The sequence below is a fragment of the Mesoplodon bidens genome, assembly GCF_964165515.1.
Source record: "Mesoplodon bidens genome assembly, chromosome: 14".
In the NCBI taxonomy this organism is placed as follows: domain Eukaryota; kingdom Metazoa; phylum Chordata; class Mammalia; order Artiodactyla; family Ziphiidae; genus Mesoplodon; species Mesoplodon bidens.
In genome coordinates this window covers 29,952,593-29,974,763 of record NC_138170.1, presented here as the reverse complement: position 1 = coordinate 29,974,763, position 22,171 = coordinate 29,952,593, and the positions used below count along the sequence as shown (strand labels likewise).

At 42.4% G+C, this 22,171-nt stretch overlaps 1 protein-coding gene and 1 long non-coding RNA gene across 5 annotated transcripts in view; one reads left to right on the top strand and one right to left on the bottom strand.

Moving 5' to 3' along the window:
- LOC308627976 overlaps positions 1 to 22,171 on the bottom strand; it is a 47,216-nt gene that overhangs the window by 13,108 nt on the left and 11,937 nt on the right. For all 4 annotated transcript variants that reach the window (XR_014017479.1, XR_014017480.1, XR_014017481.1 and 1 more), the window contains 2 exons: positions 12,803 to 12,867; positions 10,440 to 10,621 (listed from right to left, as the gene is read on the bottom strand). This is a non-coding gene — a long non-coding RNA (uncharacterized lncRNA). The remainder of the gene's footprint in view (positions 1 to 10,439; positions 10,622 to 12,802; positions 12,868 to 22,171) is intronic.
- On the top strand, positions 15,467 to 16,196 carry LOC308627974 (histone H3.3-like). Its single transcript, XM_081254519.1, has one exon. The coding sequence runs from the start codon at positions 15,715 to 15,717 to the stop codon at positions 16,126 to 16,128; it is 414 nt and encodes a 137-aa protein (XP_081110645.1). The 5' UTR covers positions 15,467 to 15,714; the 3' UTR covers positions 16,129 to 16,196.

Sequence of the window (22,171 nt, the reverse complement as noted above, 5' to 3'; positions counted from 1 at the left end):
CCATGGCCGCTGAGCCTGTGCGTCCGGAGCCTGTGCTCCACAGCGGGAGAGGCCACAACAGTGAGAGGCCCGCGAACTGCAAAAAAAAAAAAAAAAAAAAAAAAAAGTAAAGGAGAGAAGGAAGATAGGAAAGGAAGGTTGTCACAACTTTAAGTAAGAGGGTCGGGGAAGGCACCATTGATTAGAGATGAGATAAACAGATTATATACTAAGAGAATAAAATGCATTATGGTATATCCACACAGGGAAGTATAATTCCGCCATTAATTCTGTATTTACTGAAAAGATGTCTATAACACATAATCCAATGAAAAAGGATTCTCACTACACACAAAAAATAGGTAACTATGTGAGGTAATGGATGTGTTAACCACATTGTGGTAATCAGTTAACAATATATATATGTATCAAATCATCACACTGTACACCTTAAACTTACACAATGTTACACATCAATTATATCTCAATGAAGCTGGGAAAAAAGGTGAAAAAAGAAAACAAAACAGTATTAAAGAAAAAAAACAGGGCTTCCCTGGTGGCACAGCAGTTAAGAATCTGCCTGCTAATACAGGGGACACAGGTTCGAGCCCTGGCCTGGGAAGATCCCACATGCCGCGGAGCAACTAAGCCCGTGCACCACAACTACTGAGCCTGCACGCCATAACTACTGAAGCCTGCACTCCTAGAGCCCGTGCTTCGCAACAAGAGGAGCCACCGCAATGAGAAGCCCACACACCACAACAAACAGTAGCCCCCGCTCACCGCAACTAGAGAAAGCCCAAGCGCAGCAACAAAGACCCAACGCAGCCAAAAATAAATAAAAATAAAATAAATAAATTTATTTTAAAAAACCAGTATTAAGTTATGGGTCCATTGATATGAAATTACATGTGTATACATGCTTATGCTTTACATGGGAAAGAGAAACAACACAGAAAGAGACTGATAATACCAAGCAAGGGTCCAGGCTGAGTGCCAGATAAGTGGTACAGGCAGCACGTGTTTGTTCTCCTACCTGCTCATTCATCCTCCTCTCCACATCTACACTTTGTTCCAAAAAGGATTTAACGACAGCAAATCCACATACGCCACAAGTTCTTTAACTCTGCCCATCCTCCCTCACCCTTTTCCCTGCTCTTCCCAGAAGCCAGGATAGTGACAGGGTGAAAGGGATAAAAGCTTAAGATCAAGATAAGCTGAGTGGACATAAGACGGATGGAGGGACACACCCACAGATCTGGATGGGATTCCTCTTATTGCAGCACATGGGAAACATCCTGGGAGGCATATTTCCTCCGTGCAGATCTGTAAGATTTGAAGCAAGGCTATCTGATTTAGATTCCCTATTATATCTCCTACTAAACCCCAAATGCCTTACAGGGCAGCCAGGAGCAAGACTGCTCATTCACAAGGAGGTGACAAGCCACAGCAGGCCAGAACACTACCCCTGGTACATGAGTGCCTACATCTTCCTTTGAGCAGAAAATGACACAGAGCTGAGCCCTTTTTGATCCTTACCTTATCCCTTCCTCCATGCCTGCACCCAACAAGCTGTCCTGGCTATACCATGACTACCCTAGAGATTCAGATTTCCCCACTAAGATTCTCAGGCTAGGTCCCTACCAAGAAAGTTGCCCAAAGTGACAAGCCATGCTAGTGTACACTGGAACATTTTCAGCTGCGACGCAGTTTCGAGTATATCCCTAGATCCAGATATATTTGCTCTCAAATATGTGGGAGCAGAACACACTTCTTGCTTGAGCGTAAAGCCACACACAAGAAATTGGCAACTTCATAAAGGTGGAATCCATGTTGCTATTCCCTATTTCTTTAGCCTGAGGGTAGCAGTGGAGGCAAACAAATAGAGGTAGGGGACCTAGGGAAAGATTTGACTATTTCAAAATATTTCTCAAACACTCTCTGTCACCTCTTGGATACCTACTATATGCCAGGCCTTGTGTTAAGTGCTTTCATATACTTACACCAAAATTGACAAATTACTTTTATCAAACATTCCTAAAATGTGCTACTGAATTTAAGACACCTAAGGCACATATAGGTCCAGCTGCCCTGCTGACAGCTGAATATCCAAGCTTGAAATTAGGTAGAGGGTAGAAATCTAAGACTTCCCTTGAGGCTACAACACAGAAGTCTCACTGCATACTATCAGGCCACAGCCTCAAGGCCCCATTCCAGCTTCTGCTTTCTCTCCTGGGCTTTCAGCAGGGAACATCACACACACACACACACACACACACACACAGACACACACACACACACAGACACACACACACACAGACACACACACATCTTCCAATGCCCTTAGTCTGCAAGTGGAAGAAATTCTTCACTAGGGAAGAGTACAAGGTGAATCAGAGAAAAACCAAAGCAATCATCTCTTCGGCAGAGAAGTCTCTTTCTCTCTTTATCCATTTCTCTCTTGTCTTTCTTGAATATGTAGTTATTGAGCAACTTCTATTATGCTTATCACTATAGGATATAATCATAAGACATGCCTCCTGCCCTCAAGAATTTACTCTGTTTAGGAAGACAAAATCAACACACAGGAAACATGTTATTGAAAAGGGAAACTCTAATGTATATGTAAAACTGAAACAGACTCACAGATACAGAAGACAAACTAGTGATTACCAAAGAGGAGAGGGACAAATTAGGGATTACAGATACAAACTATCATGTATAAAATAGATAAGCAACAAGGATATATTGCATAGCACAGTGAATTATAGCCATTATCTTACAATGGCTATCTTACAATGGAGCATAATCTGCAAAAATACTGAATCACTTTGCTATACACCTGAAACTAATATAATATTGTAAATCAACTATACTTCAATAAAGGTGGAGGGGCTTTACGATTTCTAGTGCAAGAGTGGTGCTAGTAACACAAATGGAGGGATAAATGATGTTAGACACACGGTACACATAGGTATCTTCAATTTCAACACAATCTCCCCTTTTTTTGTTCTATTCTTAGTAGAAATGTGTTTCACTTCAAGAAAAATCTCAAATACAAAAATCCAATACATAAAGTTGGGAATCATTCACTAGAAAAAAAACGATCTCTTTGCTGTAAAGTTTAGGGAGCTACCATTTAACCTGCTCCCAACCCATGTTCCTGTTGCCCCATATACACACAACGTTTACATTCAACTTTTCAGGTTCACAGGGTAAAGCAAAGTACTTTTTAAAAAAGATTATAAAAGGCAATATATTGAGAGATGAACAGATATAAACAAAATGTGGTACAAACAAAAAATGAAATACTATTTAGCCTAAAAGAGGAGAAAGTCCTATCACATGGTACAACATACAAGACCCTCAAGGACTTTCTGCTAAGTGAAATAAGCTAGACACAAGAAGACAAATAGTATATGATTCTACTTATATGAGGTATCTAAAACAGTCAAATTCCTAGAAACTTAAAGTAGAAGGGTGGTTACCAGGGGCAAATGGGAAGGAAAAATGAGGAATTGTTGTTTAATGAGTATAAGAGTTTCAGCTGTCCAAGATGAAAAAGCTCTGGTGATCTGTTGGAAAACAATATGAATATACTTAACACTACTGAACTGTGAACCTAAAAATGGTTAAGACAGTAAATTTTATGTGTTTTTTATCACAATTTTCTAAAAAAGCAACGCACACATGGGTTAAAAAAAAATTTCAGCAACACAAAAAGATATCAAAAAAAAAAAAACCCCAAACCTCCAGGGGTAGTCTGGGTATAACAAGTATATAGAGTCCTCCCCTTTTTTCATTCAAATTCTAATACTAGCATGCCACAAACTCTATTTTGCTTGCTTTAGTTTTCTCTTAACAGTAGATCTTAGAGATTGTTCCATATCACTGTGTGAGTGTGCGTGTGTGAGGGTGGGTGTACCTGTCGCATTCTTTTTAACTGCTGTATTAATATGATGCTATCCACCATAATTTACTCAACTAGTCCCTTATCAATATAGTAAGAAGTATTTTTAAGCAAAACGCGTTAAAGGCTTTGCACACTGATTTTGCACATTTTTCCCCCTCAACAAAAATGTTCAGATTTCACTCTTCATAATACCTCCAAGCAACTATAAATGACGATTGACATTTGCTTTAGTTTGAATTTAATAGTGTTTTGCCTTGGCTCATTTCTACTAGGTTGTATGTTGACTTGTCATTGTCACAAGGAGTCACCAACAGTATAATCAAGGGAACACATGAAATACACACCATCCTCTGAATATTATGGTCACCCTTTACTCCATCATCCTTATAAATGGTTTGTCAAGAGTACAGCCGTCCTCCCTTATCCATGTGGGATACGTTCCAAATCCTGGAACCATGGATATAGTACTGAACCCTATATATACTGTTTTTTCCTATAGCATACACAGCATGGGTATGCTGAACAAAGGATGATTCACGTCCTGGATGGGAAGGAGCAGGATGGCACAAGATTCCATCACACTGCTCAGAACAGTGTGCAACTTAAAACTTATGAATTGTTTATTCCTGGAATTTTCCATTTAATATTTTCAGACCTCAAGTAATTGAAACTATGGAAAGCAAAACCTCAGATAAGGAGGAACTACTGTCTACCCTTTACTGTGTTTAACTCTGAGAAAATTAAAAATACACCCCCACACACACTTTCATTATTTAAGAAATTAAAAAAAGAAAACACCTCTTTCGGGCTTCCCTGGTGGCGCAGTGGTTGAGAGTCCACCTGCCGATGCAGGGGGACGCGGGTTTGTGCCCTGGTCCGGGAAGATCCCACATGCCACGGAGCGGCCGGGCCCGTGAGCCATGGCCGCTGAGCCTGCGCGTCTGGAGCCTGTGCTCCGCAACGGGAGAGGCCACAAAAGTGAGAGGCCCGCGTACCACACACACAAAAAAAATGATAAAATAAAAAATAAAAAACACCTCTTTCACCCAATGTCTCTGGGTCTGCTATTTGGTTTCTTTTAGAGAAAGCACAGTGAAACAGAATGAGTGAGGGCTCTACAGACCCCGTGAATCAGGGTTTGAACCACGTTTCTGCCATTTCCAAGTTAATCCATCTCCCAGAGCCTCTGGCTTGTCATCTGTAAACCAAGGGCAATACCATCTATCTCTTGCATAGGGAAGATCGCCACACAGGGTGAAAAGTCCATTCAAGAGGACCAAAGTGCTATCTCTATTGAACTAGCACTGCCTGGGGAAGTCAAAGAATTGCTTAGAGAAGTGGTAAAGGACAAGAAGGAATCTGACCAGTCAATGAGAGAAAGGGTGCTCTGGCAGAAGTAACACATGCACAAAGGGTGAGAGTTCTGCAGAGCCACAAAGCACCAACACACTTACTGACAAGAAGGTGAAAGGCAATTTAGTCAACAAATCCTTATTGAGTACCTCTATGCACTCACTAGGCACTGAAGACAAAACCATGAGCAAGAAGGTCCCTGCCCTCATGGAGCTTATAATCTAGTAAGAGGGAAAGATAAACCAGTAAAAAGCACTAAGTGGTCTAACGGAAACAAACAGGTGCTAAGATAATAATATGGTGTTGCTTTGTATGGAGAGGCCAGAAAAGACCTCCAAAACAAGATAATGCTCAACTGAAACTTAAAGGCAAGTGATAATTAATGAAGTGAAGAGCAGGGTAGAGAGTATTCTAGGCCAAGTCCATGAAGCCAGAGAACTGAAAGAACTGCAAGCAGGTGAGGGTGCATGCAGGAGGTAAGGAGGAGAGGGGCTTGAAATGAGACTTAAAATACAGGCAGGGGGGCTTCCCTGGTGGCGCAGTGGTTGAGAGTCCACCTGCCGATGCAGGGGACGCAGGTTCGTGCCCCGGTCCGGGAAGATCCCACATGCCGCGGAGCGGCTGGGCCCGTGAGCCATGGCCACTGAGCCTGCGCGTCTGGAGCCTGTGCTCCGCAGCGGGAGAGGCCACAACAGTGAGAGGCCCGCGTACCACAAAAAAAAAAAAAAAAAAAAAAAAAATACAGCAGGGGCCAGATCTTGCTAGGCCTTGTAGGCCACAATTTGGGCCAAATTGTGCAAGACTGTTTATTCCAACCTGAGACATTTGGACTTGATTGTATAGGTTAACAGGAATACAAGAGAGGATGTGGAAAGGAGAGAGACAAGGCTGAGTTGTTTTATAGAAGGATAGTGGAAGTTGTTTAGAGGACAGCTGCAATAGGGAGTGACGACAGCTTGGAGACCAAAAGACAGCCTACTTTAGGGCAGGGTCACTGTGTACAGAAAAAGAGGCATTCCAGAGGCAAATCTGAAGTGCAATTGGCAGCCTTCAAAGTCTGTGTTCTAGCCTGCTTTCTGAGTCCAAAGTCAAAGTCTGCAGTATACTCCAGAAGTCCTGACCTGCCAGGGGGAATCATTAAGGCCCTCTACCTCATCTGGGATCTTTGCCTACTATGGCAACGAGAAGATAAGGTGTCAGTACATAGGGACAGTTATCCACTGTCCCCACTGAAAGACAGGTGACAGATTAAGGTTCCTGCAACCTTAGGATCTAAGTAAAGGGTTCAAAACACTTTCCTTGGGGCTTCCCTGGTGGCGCAGTGGTTAAGAATCTGCCTGCCAATGCAGGAGACACGGGTTCAAGCCCTGGTCCGGGAAGATCCCACATGCCGCGGAGCAACTAAGCCCCTGTGCCACGACCACTGAGCCCACGTGCCACAACTACTGAAGCCCCTAAGCCTAGAGCCCGTGCTCCACAACAAGAGAAACCACCACAATAAGCATGTGCACTGCAACGAAGGGTAGCTCCCACTCACCGCAACTAGAGAAAGCCCGTGCACACCAACGAAAACCCAACGCAGCCAAAAATAAATAAATATTTTTTTTTAAAAAAACCCTTTCCTTCCCCTCTAGGGGAGTAAGGGGTCAACACAGTCCTCTAAGTCAGAGTTTCTTCAAATATGGTCTGCAGATGATGACTGGTGTGAGAGTCACCTGGAGGCCAATCAAAATGCAGATTCCTGGTTACCACCCATACCTACTCAGTCAGGAGAGCAGGAGTAAAGACCAGGAATCTGCATTTTAAATAAGTAGCCAGCCCCTCAATACTTGCCCCCATGGGTAATTCTGATGTATTAAAGCTTCAAAACCATAGCTCCAGGAATAGGGCTAATGGAGGAAGGCCCTCACTTGAGGGTGAATGGCAACGTCGAAATTAGGGAACTACATAGAACCAAAAGTCAAGCTGGGCATGAAATAAACTAGAAAAAGGAGTCAGAAGGGATTATGAAATTTGAAGTCCCCCAAAGCAGAAAATAGAAGGCAGGACATCAGAGCATGGGGATTAGAGAGCAGAGGAATCAAAGACAGGGAGCACTCCTGGGGAAATCACTAACAATGGTCATGATCTCCAGCTGCCTTAGGTTGGTTTCCCCAGTGGAGCAGTAGGAAGGGAGGGCAGATGCTTCACCGCACACAGGCCAGGTGACCGGGCCTTAGACTGCCCAGTATGTGCACACAATCACTCCATCCAACCATCAAAAAGAGAACGACACTCCTCCTCAGTAAGTACTGTTTCTATCCCAATGACTCCCCTTCAGCATCCACCATGATGGTCAGTCTGTAGAAGAGCACCAGGCTAAGTAGAAAAACATACAGAACACCTCTAAGGGGTAATGACCGGCCCTACTCACCAAGATTCTCTGCTTGGCACATCAGAGCCCCCTAATGCTGCCATAAACTCTAGGACAATTCCAGGTCAGACACTTTGAAGCCCACTGCCTTCAACCTTCAGATCTTACCATCCATGCATACCCAGCCAGTCTTCCACTACTCCTTACTATGCCTCACCAAGAGAGTCCCAACCTATATTCTACACTCCCATGTCCCTCCCCAAAATTCAGAGAGAAATTCCACAAATTCAGGTTAGGCAGGGAGTCCTGAACTTCTGAGGCTAGCTCCTATGCCTAGTTTGGTGGGAGGAGGTAACCTGAAGGAGTGCCTACCCTACCTGAAGGGCATATCCTCAGCCTACCTGAAGGGAGCACCAAGACTGCTACAGGCCTCTGTACAGGAGACTTTTTAAAACTATGAGCAAGTTGAACCTAGTATATTTAAAAGGAGGGAAGGGAGGCTCTTCGGAGCAGAAATTAAATTGGGGTATTGGGGGAGGTAAGGTAGGATTTCTGGGGATTGGACTTTAAATAGCACATAAAATACAAAGCAATACAAAATTTAGCTGAAACCCTTATATGTCAACTACCTGATTGTTCCTATAATCCAAAAGCTGGTTCCACACTAAAGAAATAAGACTGCTAAAAGATGATTTTAGTAATCCCAAAGATTATCTATGGCCTTAATCCTGAACTGCTTGTCTGTCCCTTCTTACACTCCACCCACTATCCTGGTTCTCTAGGTTTCTGACCTAATGATTTAGCTTCCTGTTTCATCTTTCCCTCACCTTATCCCTAAGGTCTTTTGCTTCCTTCCTTGCTTAGGACTGCACTCCACTCAGTTATTCTGCCATCAGCCACTCGGAATAAATAATCTGCCTATCCAGATCCTCAACCTTGATCCGAGGCACTCATGCCCCCTTCATGGCCAAGTCCCCTGCCAGGCTTACCCTTACTTTATGAAGATGTCCCCGAGAGAGACAAGCATGTTAGATGGTTCATCCCAAGTATGTTAGTTGGTTCATCCAGGCAAACACTGGAATCACCAAAGGTGGAATAAGGAGAATGACAATGAGCCAGGTCAAATGTCTAGACCTCCCCCTGACATTCTAAGGCACACCTTCTTGGCCCTCAGGTGATATCCCTAGTACACCGTCCCTCCTGCCCACCACCTCCACCTCAAGGCATCCTTCTATCCCACAGCAGCTAGGACTAAGAATACACGGTGAGCAAGACATAGGCCTTTGTCTGATAGAACTTACAGTTTAATGAAGGAGAAAGACAATTAAATAATCCCAACATGTATGACAGTTAAAGGCAATGCATGCAGAGCTGTAAGATTAAGAAGGCTAGTCAGGTGAAGTTACACCTAAGATGAAACTTGAAGGATCAACAGGAGATACCCAAGCAGTGGCAGAGCATTTAAGGAAGCATGTTCTAGGCAGAAGAAACAGCGTATGTAAAGGCCCTGCAGCAAGAAAGCATATCTGAAGAGATGAGATGAGCTGGGGAGGTCAAGGTAGAGAGAATACCAGCACAGATGATGCTGGAGAGACCAAGAAGGGTCTCATAAGATATGAAGCTGTTTTATCATTCACTTAACAAGTATTCACTGAGTGCTTACAATATGCCAGGCATTGTCCTATGTTTTATTTATAACAGTAAATGAAACAGACAATATCCGTGTTCTCAGAGAACTTCCATTCTAATTGGAGGAGACTATAAACAAGTATGTGACTAAACTAGAAAAATATCACTTATTGGTAAGTGCTATGCAAAGAACTAAAATAGGTGATGTGCTAGAAAGTATGTATATGGGTGGCTACCTTATAATCGTTAGGTGGTCAGGGGAAAGCCTCTCTGAGGAGATGACATTGAAAAGTAGGTGTCTAAATAAAAAGGAACCAGCCATTCAAAGAGCAAGGGAAAAAGCATCCTAAGCGGGGTTAACAATACACACATACAAAAGCCCAATGGTAAGATCACTGAAGCTTTTTTAAGCAGAGGAATTAGATCGTGACCATTCTTACATTTTATAAAGACACTCTGGCTACAATGTAGAGAACAGAATGGAGGTAGGGGAGAATAAGATTAAGACTGGAGACAGAGATGAGAGTGGATTATGTAGACTAAGGTGAAGCAGAGAAAGAAGGGGACAGTAACAAGGATGATGATAATAACTAATACATAGCACATACTAGCTGCCGATCCACTGTTCTAAGCATTTTTTATATATTAATTCATTTAAACCTCACAAATACTGTATCTTATAAATTAGGAAACTAAGGTAGAGGATAGTGGCAATGAAGAAGAAAGCAACTGGGGACTTCCCTGGTGGCACGGAATCCGCCTGCCAATGCAGGGGACATGGTTCGAGCCCTAGTCCGGGAAGATCCCACATGCTGCGGGGCAACTAAGCCCATGCACCACAACTACTGAGCCTGTGCTCTAGAGCCTGAGAGCCATAACTACTGAGCCCACATGCCACAACTACTGAAGCCCACACTCTGCAACAAGAGAAGCCACCGCAATGAGAAGCCCACGCACTTCAAGAAAGAGTAGCCCCCAGTCGCCAACTAGAGAAAGCCCGTGCACAGCAACGAAGACCCAACACAGCCAAAAATAAATAAATAAATTTATAAAAAGAAGAAGAAGAAGAAAAAAGCAACTGGATCCAAGAAATATTGGAGAGGACAAATCCTATGATAGGCTGGTTGTCAGCTGTGGGAAGGGAAGGGGTAGGACTTAGAATGACTACTAGGCCTTGAGCCCAGCAACTGCATGGGTGCTGGTGCTATTTACCATGTGACAGGACACTGGAGGAAGAGCAAGAGGGAAAGAGCAGAAGGCTGCATTTTGCTGAGTCTTCAAAACATCGCAGTGGAGCTGTCCATGTGAACAGCTGGATATTCTGGTCTGGAGAGAGATTTGGTCATCATCCATGTATAGATGGTAACTGAAGCTGTCACAGAAGTTGAGATCACCTACGGGGAGCAGGAAGAAAAGAAAGAAAAAAAAGCCTAGGAACAGACTGCTGACATTTAAAACACAAGAAGTTGAATAAACAAATTTTTTTAAAATACATAAGGAAAATTTAAAAAAATTTTTTTAAACACAAAAAGAATCATTAACAACAACAAAAAACTGGAAATACCTTAATGTCCCTCAATAGGAAAACAGATAAATAAAATACAGTATATCTAGTCTATGAAATATTATACAGTAGCCAAAAAGAATGAGAAGTATCTTTATGTACCAACATGGAATATTGTCAAGGCACATTACTGAATCAAAGAAAGAAATATAAAAATGATACATAAAATGTGACCCCATTTGTGTAAATAAATAAAACACGGCAATAGCATTTTAAACATTTTCAGGGACTTCCCTGGTGGTCCAGTGGTTAAGACTCCATGCTTTCACTGCAGGGGGCACAGGTTCAATCCCTGGTCGGGGAAGTTCCACATGCCGCATGGTGTGGCAAAAAAAGAAAAAAATTTCTGGGTTCATACATATGTATGCAAACACACACAGAGTGTGGGAGGTACATTCTAAACCACTAACAGGTTGCCTCTGGAAATACAGAAATAATTGAAACAGGGGAGCGGGGAGCAGGAGTATTCAAAATATCTACAATGTTCTGAAATTAACAGTTTTCAGTATGTTCGTATTTTAATTCACAACAGAAAAATGTGTTCCAAAACTGGAAATTCATAATACTTGTGTAAACCATGGAAGATTAAATGTGATGTTATTTTGACAATGTTTTAAATTTTAGAGTCACATTTTATTCTGATCTGAATTTTTATCAAGATGCTGAAACTGGTTTGTTTGAAACTAGTTTGTCATACATACTGTGCATAATCATAGTATTTATTTTCTGGGACTATTGGGAATGTGTAGACTTATGTTTATTGCTAAGGGAACAATTATTTATAAAATAATATTAAATCCAGTATTAGCTGCCTATTTCAGACACTTAATACTTGCGGAGACCCATGTTACACTTACTACACTGAAGTTTTTGGTTGTTTGCTTTTTGTTTGTTTGTTTTAAAATTTATTTGGCTGCGTTGGGTCTTTGTTGCTGCGCGCAAGCTTTCTCTAGTTGTGGCAAGTGGGGGCTACTCTTCGTTGTGGTGCGTGGGCTTCTCATTGCGGTGGCTTCTCTTGCTGTGGAGCACGGGCTCTAGATGCACGGGCTTCAGTAGTTGTGGCGCACGGGCTTCAGTAGTTGTGGCTCGCGGGCTCTAGAGCAAAGGTTCCGTAGCTGTGGCACACAGGCTTAGTTACTCCACGGCATGTGGGATCTTCCCGGACAAGGGATCAAACCTGTGTCCCCTGTATTGGCAGGCGGATTCTTAACCACTGCGCCACCAGGGAAGTCCCGAGGGTGAGTCTTTAAAAAAAACAAAAAAAACTGCTCTATCTTGAATCCTTGGCCCCAGGCCAAGTTTGGCCACAGATCCCCTAGACTGGGCCAGAACCCCAGGAAGGGAGGTCAAATACCAAAGTCCTAAACAAATATGGGAGAATAAGTACAGATGGCAGCTTCCAGGACAGGGATCAGGTGGCCTTACAGGCCAGCAGCAGTCTCAAAGGGGAAAAAGTATTTAAAGATCTGGAAGCAGCTCTGCAGTGCTGGGGGATGAGGCTGGGGGGCAGTCAGGCAAAACTGGGGGAAGTGGTACGGGCAAGCTGAAGAAACAGCCAGTTCCACTTATAAAGATTCCAAGTGAAGTGCCATAATATGGTGGAAACCACATTTACAACAAAAGGAAGAGGGGAAGCTGCATTCTGTGAAGGGATTGGGGGCATGGTGGGGGGTTGTCTAGGGATATCTAGAGGAATCACTCCACATCAAAGCAGCAATTCCAGGAGGCACAGTATAAAAGTTTAGAAACTTTCTGGAGCAGCAGAAAGAGGCCAGGGACTTGGCTTCTTCCTGAAAAGAAGGTTCTATAAAAGAGGAGAAAAGACACTGAAATAAAGCCTTTCCTTCTTCAGTAAACCAAAGGCAGAGAGATCATGGTAGATCTCTGGTGACCGTGCTCTTAACTTTCAACTTTCTGAGCCTGAAAGACAACATATTTGGTCTACATGTTTTCCTAGTTACCCAAAGAGTTGACACTGCCTAGCTGAGGTCTTACCCAACAGCTGACTCACCATCAATTAGTCTGTATCACAGCCTGCTGCGCCTCATGCCTCACACAGTCACATATTGGGCGGCTCTGGAAAGAAAACAATCTGGTGTGAGCTGTCAAAGTCCTCTCCGTACCTGACCTCACCCTCTGGGGGTAGGTTTCATTTCAAAACTGAAAGGGACTGAAGCGCTAGGGAAATCCAAAGATCAACAGAGCCAGGAACAGGTGGTTCCCAGCAGAAAAGTGTCCCAAGCTGGAACTCAGAACAGAAACCAGACCACTGATAAGACAGTTTATGGTATCTGTCTCCAAGCCTTCAGATGCCATTTACATATCTTCCAATATTTACAACAGGGCATGACCACACTTATCCAACTTCTGACAACTAAATATCTAATTCTCCAAATGTTCAATCAACTTCCTGGCTTTATTAAGTTTTAGAGCTTTGGGGTATCTCCAATAACTGGGATACTGGGGGTGGGGGTGAACTTCTGAATTTTGCAGTCCTTCATATGGGCCACATTTTAATCCTAACGAATTCTACCATCTCTTCTTCCTTCTTCATTTCCTCATGACCCCTTAGAAAAATTCCTGTCTCACTAAAAAATTTCTAATTAGTTCATAATGGCTCTCTCACTAGAGCAATATTCAATACAATGAAAGTGTACCTCATCAAAGGAGTCAGGTTATTTGCTTGAGGTTCATTTTAACTACCTGAGTGACCCTTAGGGAAGTCACTTAATCTTTCTGGGCTCAGTTTCCTCATCTATAAAGTAAGGAGGTTGGAAACAGACAGAAGGAAAGCAATAAAACTTCCCTGAACTGAGAAAAGACTTAAGTTTTAAGTCTAAAAGGTTTATCAAGTGACAAGCAGAGTTTTGTCTTTTTTTTTAATCAAACCTAAGCCTATCATGATGAAACACTAAGCATGAAGAAAAAATTTACAAACTTTCAAAGAGCAATGGTTATTACTTACAAAGGAAAGAGAAACCTATTGGCAGTGGACTTTTCATCTGTATTACTAGAAACTGGAGAGTACAAGGCTGCGTACTTTGTAGAGACTAGGACTACTATTCAAGAATCCTTGGGAATTCCCTGGCGGTGCAGTGGTTAGGACTCTGTGCTTTCACTGCTGGGGGCCCAGCTTCCACCCCTGGTTGGGGAACTAAGATCCCACAAGACGTGTGGCGCAGCCAAAAAGGAAAAAAAAGAAAGAATCCTAAACCCAGCCAAGATATCATTCATACATGAAGATATATACACACATACACACAAATAAATAAGTAAATAAATAAACAGACCATCCATGCCCCTTGTCTAGGAAAATCACTCAAAGTATCCTAGTCAAATTAATATTTAGGGCTTCCCTGGTGGCGCAGTGGTTGAGAGTCTGCCTGCCAATGCAGGGGACACGGGTTCAAGCCCTGGTCTGGGAAGATCCCACATGCCGCGGAGCGACTGGGCCCGTGAGCCACAACTACTGAGCCTGCGCATCTGGAGCCTGTGCTCCACAACAAGAGAGGCCGTGACAGTGAGAGGCCCGCGCACTGCGATGAAGAGTGGCCCCCACTTGCCACAACTAGAGAAAGCCCTCGCACAGAAACGAAGACCCAACACAGCCAAAAATAAATAAATAAATTAATTAATTAAAAAAAAAATTAATATTTAAAATTGGAACAAAGCTGAGAAAGACAAAGTATACGCAAGACATGTTTCCCCTCCCCCTAAGAAAACCTTTTCATGAAATTGTACCAAGTGACTTCTGATGGCATTTCCAAGTACAAACAGAAACTGTCCTATACACAACCCTCCCTGGCAGTCTGGGTTTGCGAGTTGTACATCACCTAGTGGCCTGATGAAGTAAATGCAGTTTCATCAAGCGCCCGGATAAACTTCCAGCCATTTTGTGATCTCTGACGGTGTGTATGGGGCAGCAGCCTGATGTCTTAGAGATTCTGAGTAGGGGACGGCAAACCCACCAGGCTCATATAGAACTGTATAGATTCAGCTCACTAACCATCCATTCTCCAAGGATGTGGGAAGGGCCCACACTTCGTGCTAACTAATCACAAGAAGTGAAGCATAATTTGTTGCAAGGCTGCACTTGCAAATAATGAGAGACAGAGAATGCTTCTGTGTAGACCAATCTGAACTGAAAGCCAAGTTTAGATGCTATGAGAAAACTGCAAATACTCCTCATAAACAGGAAGAACGTCTCCAAACATTTACAAGATTGGATGTGGAAGATGGATTATATTTACCCTGTATGGTTCCAGGAGATAGGCCTATAACTGATGAGAAGATACCTCAATTAGATTTCAATTCAAAACAAGAAATAATTTTCTATTCATGAGAGCAATTCAACAGTATAATGGGAGAAACCATAAACAAAATGAAAAGATAATCTACAGAATGGGAGAAAATATTTGCAAACAATACAATCAACAAGGGCTTAATTGCCAAAATACACAAACAGCTCATACAATTCGATAACAGAAAAACAAACAACCCAATCAAAAAATGGGCAGAAGACCTAAACGGACATTTCTCCAAAGATGACATACAGATGGCCAATAGGCACATGAAAAGATGCTCAACATCACTAATTATTAGAGAAACGCAAATCAAAGCTGCGATGAAGTATCACCTCACACCAGCCAGAATGGCCATCACTAATAAGGTCTACAAATAACAAATGCTGGAGAGGGTATGAAGAAAAGGGAACCCTCCTACATTGTTGGTGGGAATGTAAATTGGTGCAGCCGCTATGGAAGACAGTATGGAGGTTCCTTAAAAAACTAAAAATAGAGTTGCCATATGATTCAGCAATCTCACTCCTGGGTATATATCCGGAGAAAACTCTAATTTGAAAAGATACAGGCAGCCAAGCTCCAGCTGAAGAAGAAGTGGGGTAAGTAAGGAGGTCTCTACAACATGGCTCGTACAAAGCGGGCTGCCTACAAATCGACCTGTGGTAAAGCACCAAGGAAGAAACTGGCTGCAAAAGCCGCTTGCAAGAGTGTGCCCTCTACTGGAAGGCTGAAGAAACCTCAGCGTTACAGGCCTGGTACAGGGGCACTCCGTGAAATCAGATGTTGTCAGAAGAAGTCTACTGAACTTCTGATTCACAAACTTCCCTTCCAGCATCTGGCACGGAAAATTGCTCAAGACTTCAAAACAGATCTGCGCTTCCGGAGTGCAGCTACTGGTGCTTTGCAGGAGGAAAGTGAGATCTATCTGGCTGGGCTTTTTGAAGACACCAACCTGTGTGCTATCCATGCCAAACGTGTAACAATTATGCCAAGCGACATCCAGCTAGCACGCCGCATACATGGAAAACACCCTTAAGAATTCACTCTGATGGGAAATACTTCATTCTTTAAAAAAAGAATTTCTCTTCTTCCTGTTATTGGTAGTTCTGAACATTAGATGTTTTTCCCCCATGGGGTCAAAAGGTACCTAAGTATATGATTGCAAGTGGAAAATAGGGAACAGAAATTGGCAATTTTTCCAGTTTCATTTGTGTGTGAATTTTTAATATAAATGTGGGGACATAAAGCATTAATGCAAGTCAAAATGTTTCAGTAAACAAGTTTCAGCAGTTCAATTTTATAACAATTATACATAAACCTGTTAAATTTTTCTGGACGATGAAAAAAAAATACAGGCACCCCAAAGTTCGTAGCAGCATTATTTACAGTAGCAAAGACATGGAAGCAACCTAAATGTCCATCCACAGATGAATAGACAAAGAAGATGTGGTATATATACACACAATGGAATATTACTCAGTAAAAAAACAAAAAGAAATAATGCCATTTTTGGCAACATGGATGGACCTAGAGATTATCATACTAAGTGAAGTCAAAAAGAGAAAGACAAATACCACATGATATCATTTACACATGGAATCTAAAATATGATACCAATGAACTTATTTACAAAACAAAAAAAGACTCACAGATATAGAAAACAAATTTATGGTTACCAAAAGGGAAAGGTGGTGGAGGGGGATAAATAAGGAGTTTGGGATTAGCAGATACAAACTACTATATATAAAACAGATAAACAGGGTACTTCCCTGGTGGTCCAGTGGTTGAGAATCTACCTTCCAATGCAGGGGACATGGGTTCGATCCCTGGTTGGGGAACTAATAATATCCTAGAGGCCGCGGGTTAACTAAGCCCGTGTGGTGCAACTACTGAGCCCGCACACTCTGGAGCCCACGCGCCACAACTAGAGAGAAGCCCACATGCCACAACAAAGAGCCCACTCACCGCAAGGAAAGATCCTGCGTGCCACAACTAAAACCTGACACAGCCAAATTAAAAAAAAACAAAACAGATAAACAACGCGGTCCTACTGTATAGCACATGGAACTATACTCAGTATCCTGTAATAAACCATAATGGAAAAGAAAAAAAAACAACTATAATGGGATTCCTCAAGATGTGATGAGCTTCCCAGCAATGGAAGTATTCAAAAATAATTTAAATCAGCTGTCCCCAACCTTTTTGGCACCAGGGAACAGTTTCATGGAAGACAATTTTTCCACGAAAGGAAGGTGGCAGGGGGATAGTTCAGGCGGTAACGCGAGCGATGGTGAGCAGCAGATGAAGGTTCGCTCGCTTGCTTGCCCGCTGCTCACCTCCTGCTGTGCAGCCCGGTTCCTAACAGGCCGTGGACTGGTACCAGTCCGCAGCCTGGGGGTTGGGGACCCCTGATTTAAATGATCATCTGTCAGGGGACTATATAAAGCAATTCTGTAACTGAATGGAAGTCTGGAGACAAGGAGATTGATTGTATTACCTCAAAGGCCCTTTCCAATTCCAAGTGTCTGTCATTCTATTAAATAAAACAAAAACAAAGCAAACAAATAAACAAAACAAAAACCACTAATAAATAACTAAAGAGTTTTCCCTCTGCATTTTTTTTCAAGCTCGGACCAAGAAGCCAGTACAACTTAGTGGGTTTGATACCACTTTCCACTTAAGTAAATGTGGACAAATTACTTAACTCTATTTGCCTCACTCTTATTGTCTGTAAATTTAGAACAATAATAGTACCTATCTCATAAGATTACTATGAAGGTTAAATAATATGATACTTATAAAGTACTTAAAACAGTGCCTAACAAAGAAAGTGTATACAACTAGCAGGTAGCTGTGGTGAATGGGAGTGGGGGGTTGAAAGTGAAACCTAAATGTGCTGCTTGTTTTAGTTATCTGTTCCCAACCCTCAACCAAAGCATTCCTGGCTGCTGCTGGCCAGAGGCTAGGTTCCCTTGGCAACCAGCCTCAAAAAAGAGCCCAGATCTACCTTCTTCAGGAAGGCAGCTCATTCTCTGCCCTGAAATCTATCATCTTCCTTTGCACAAAGCAGGCTCAATTACAGAATATCAGAGTTAGAAGGACCATCTCAGAGACCATGTAGAGCGACCCCTTTGTTTAATAAATGAGGACAACAGGCTGAGAAAAGTCAAGTCCTAGAGGTGGCAAGTTGGTGGCAGGGTCAAGACAAGATCGCAGGCCTCCTCATTCCTAGCCCAGTAAAGTTGTCCCATTTTTCAGTAGGACTGGTCCTCCTAAGTCCCATGCTACTGACCCACACTACGTACTTTACACAGGTAAAAGAGAAATAGAAGCAGTAGAGTGCAGAGATTAAGAGCATGGACTCTGGAGCCAGACTGCTTATTCAAATCCCAGCTCTACCACTTACTGTGACTTTAAGCAAGTTTCCTAACCTCTCTGTTTCTATAAAATAGGGATAAGAGTTACTACCTTATAGTTATTATAAGGATATGATGAGATAATCCATGTAAAATGCATGACACACAGAAAGTGCTCAACGTGTATACTGCTTCCTCTGTTTCTCATCATTACCAGTTGCATTAAGAAGAAAGACAATCATAATAACAAATGAGACCAGACAAGCTCCTACTTCTGGTCCAGAGAGCACTGGGAAGAACAAGCGTAGCTGTTTAGCTCCATTTCCTGGTCCTGGCCAGGAACACCCAATCCCTAGCAGGGGAAGACTACAACTAACCCATCACTCATTCATTACTTTGGATCTAGGAAAGAGTCAACTCAGAGAATAACCCAGTACATGCTATAGTGATAAGATATTTAAGATCACAAATAAAGGTTAGGGAGGTCCAAACCCACAATACAATTCTTGTGGGTCCAGTCTTTTCCTCTTAACCCACGACGGGTGGTATAGTGTAAAGGTTAAGAACAAGAGCTCTGGAGTTTGACGGCCTGAAGTGCAGTTCCTGTTCCATCATTTATTTGCTGTATCACTTAAGCAAATTACCTTACCTCTCTCTAAGCCTTTATTTCTCCATCTGTTAAATGAGAATAACAGCTATTTTGATTATGATAACAGCTGACATCTGGTGAGCACTTTCTATGTGCCAAGCACTACATTAAGCACTTTACATGGCTTAAATTACTTAATCATCACAAACACTTTATGAGGCTGGTACCTTAGTACCCCCATTTCACAGATGAGGAAAATGAGGCACAGTCTTCTTATTCAAGGCCACATGGCTAGTTACTGGCAAAGCTGAGATATCAACATAGGAGGTCTGACCTCAGAGTCTATGCTCCCTCCTCCTACGCTGCTCTATTTCTCCATAGCATCAGCTTCATATGGTTGTTATGTTGTTAAAATAAGCCAATCCATATAAGGTGCTTAGCGCAGGGCCTTGTTCATCAAGGTTCACCATTACCATTATTACTGTTGTTGTCATTATCATCATCATCAATCCTTTGAGACTCTCAAATACTACTACCTCCTGAGTTCTAATTTCACCTAAAGGGAAATGGTTGCTTTCCTACCTAGATACCAACCAGCTCACTGGGCAGCCTGCAGTGAGGTTCTAGTATTTCATTTCCCTCATGTAACACAGCAGTAAGTATCTGGGTGGAGAGGCAAGGAAATATTTTCTATAAACCTGCTACTTTATAAAAAAAAATAAAGTCTGTTTTTAAAAAATAAAATCTTCACTACTCTCATTAGAAAAGAAACATATGTTTATTATATTTTTCAAAATAAAGCACAGATCAGACTTCCCTGGTGGTCCAGTGATTAAGAGTTCGCCTGCCAATGCAGGAGATGCGGGTTTGATCCCTGGTTGGGGACATAAGATCCCACATGGCGCAGGGCAACTAAGCCCACGCGCCACAACTAGAGAGCCCGCGTGCCCCAACTACAGAGCCCACATGCTCTGGAACTCACATGCCACAGCTAAAGAGCCCACACGCCACAACAAAGATCCCACATGCTGCAACTAAGACCTGATGCAGCCAAAAAGAAAAATAAATATTTTAAAAAATAAATAAAGCACAGATATACACTATTTTTTTAAATTGTTCTCTACCTCCTTCCCCTTTCCACTCTCCTGTTCTCAAAACCAGTAGATTATTTAGTCACTTAATCCTCATAAGAAGTAAGACTGGTGTCATTCATCATTATCTCCATTTGACAAGCACAGAAACTGAGGTTCAGAGAGGTTCACGACCATACAGCTGGTAAGTGGATGGCCAGGGTCTCTGGAAAAGAACTTTCAGATATGGAGGAAGGTAAAGACAGTAAACTCCTTCTCTAAGCCTGAGAGGAAGTGGTTATGACAGATGGTTCCTTGAAGGTTAAAAAGAACCAAGACTGATAATGGGATTTTTAAGAAACTCTTGCTCTAACAAGGTAAGAACAGATGTTGTAACCCAAAAAGCCAGTAATGCAGTGAGCTATCATCAATCCTGCCCTCCCAGAAACAGTGCAAATTATTGATAAGCCTAACAAAGCAGAACTTCATCTCTGAAGATATCCATACCATACCCCTGCACACCAGTTCTTACCTCCCCAATTCCAAAATGATGTATCACTTTATCCTGCTAGAGAGCACAGTTCAAAGTAAGTGTTTTTTAGAATGAGCAACGTGAGGGCAGGAACAATGTCTTGTTCATACAGATCTTTCCCTCATTAACTGGTACACAATCTTCTATTTATTCAATACATTTTGTTTAAAAATGAATAAATTTGGGACTTCCCTGGTGGTCCACTGGTTAAGAATCTGCCTTCCAATGCAGGAGACGTGGGTTCGATCTCTGGTAGGGGAACTAAGATCCCACATGCCACAGGGCAACTAAGCCTGCATGCTGCAACTACCGAGCCCACACACTCTGGAGCCCATGCTCCACAACTAGAGAAAAGCCTGTGCACCACAATGAAGAGTCCACTCGCCACAAAGAAAGATCCCACATGCTGCCACTAAGACCCAACACAGCCAAAAAAGTAAATAAAATTTTAAAAAAAGAATAAATGGACTCATTCAACTCCTATGTGCTAGGTACTGTTCTAGGAGGTGGGGATAATAGCAATGAGCAAAACAAAGTGGATGAAATTTACATTCTAGTCATGGGTGACAAATAATAAACTATAGTAGAGAGTTCCTAGAACAGTGCCTGGCACACAGTAGGCAGCACTCAATATATTTAAATAATGAGTGAATGAATGAATGAATAGTATGTCAAACAGTAGTAAGTTCTGTGGAGACAAACAAAGCAGGGAAGGGAAACAAGGAAGGCAGAGAGCAGGAGATGGCTTTTACTTTAAATAGCATGGTCAAGGAATGCTTAGATTAGGTGACAGTTGGGCAGAAACCTGAAGGAGGTAACGGAGGAGGCCACGTTGACATCTGGAATAAGTGTTCCGGAAAAAACAGCTACAAAGGTCCCAAGGCTTGGCATGTTGGAGCAATTGCAAGGAGACCAGTGTGGCCAGAGCCCAAAGGGAAAGTGATAGACGATGAGGTCAGAGCAGCTGGGAGAGGGTGATGTTGAAGATCCCATGCAGCCTTGTAGATCACTTGAAGGACTTTAGTTTTTAATCTGGGTGGGACCCAGTGAATAGTTTTCAGCAAAGTGGTATGATGTGATATACACGTAACAAGATTATACTGGTCACTGTTAAGATTAGACCGGGGCCCCTGAGAAAACCATAATTCAAAAAGAGTCATGTACCACAATGTTCACTGCAGCTCTATTTACAATAGCCAGGACATGGAAGCAACCTAAGTGTCCAACGATAGATAAATAGATAAAGAAGATGTGGCACATATATACAATGGAATATTACTCAGCCAAAAAGGAAACGAAATTGAGTTACTGTAGTGAGATGGATGGACCGAGAGTCTGTCATACAGAGTGAAGTAAGTCAGAAAGAGAAAAACAAATACCATATGCTAAAACATATATATGGAATCTAAAAAAAAAGGTAATGAAGAACCTAGGGGCAGGACGGGAATAAAGACACAGACCTACTAGAGAAGGGACTTATGGACACGGGGAGGGGGAAGGGTAAGCTGGAACAAAGTGAGAGAGTGGCATGT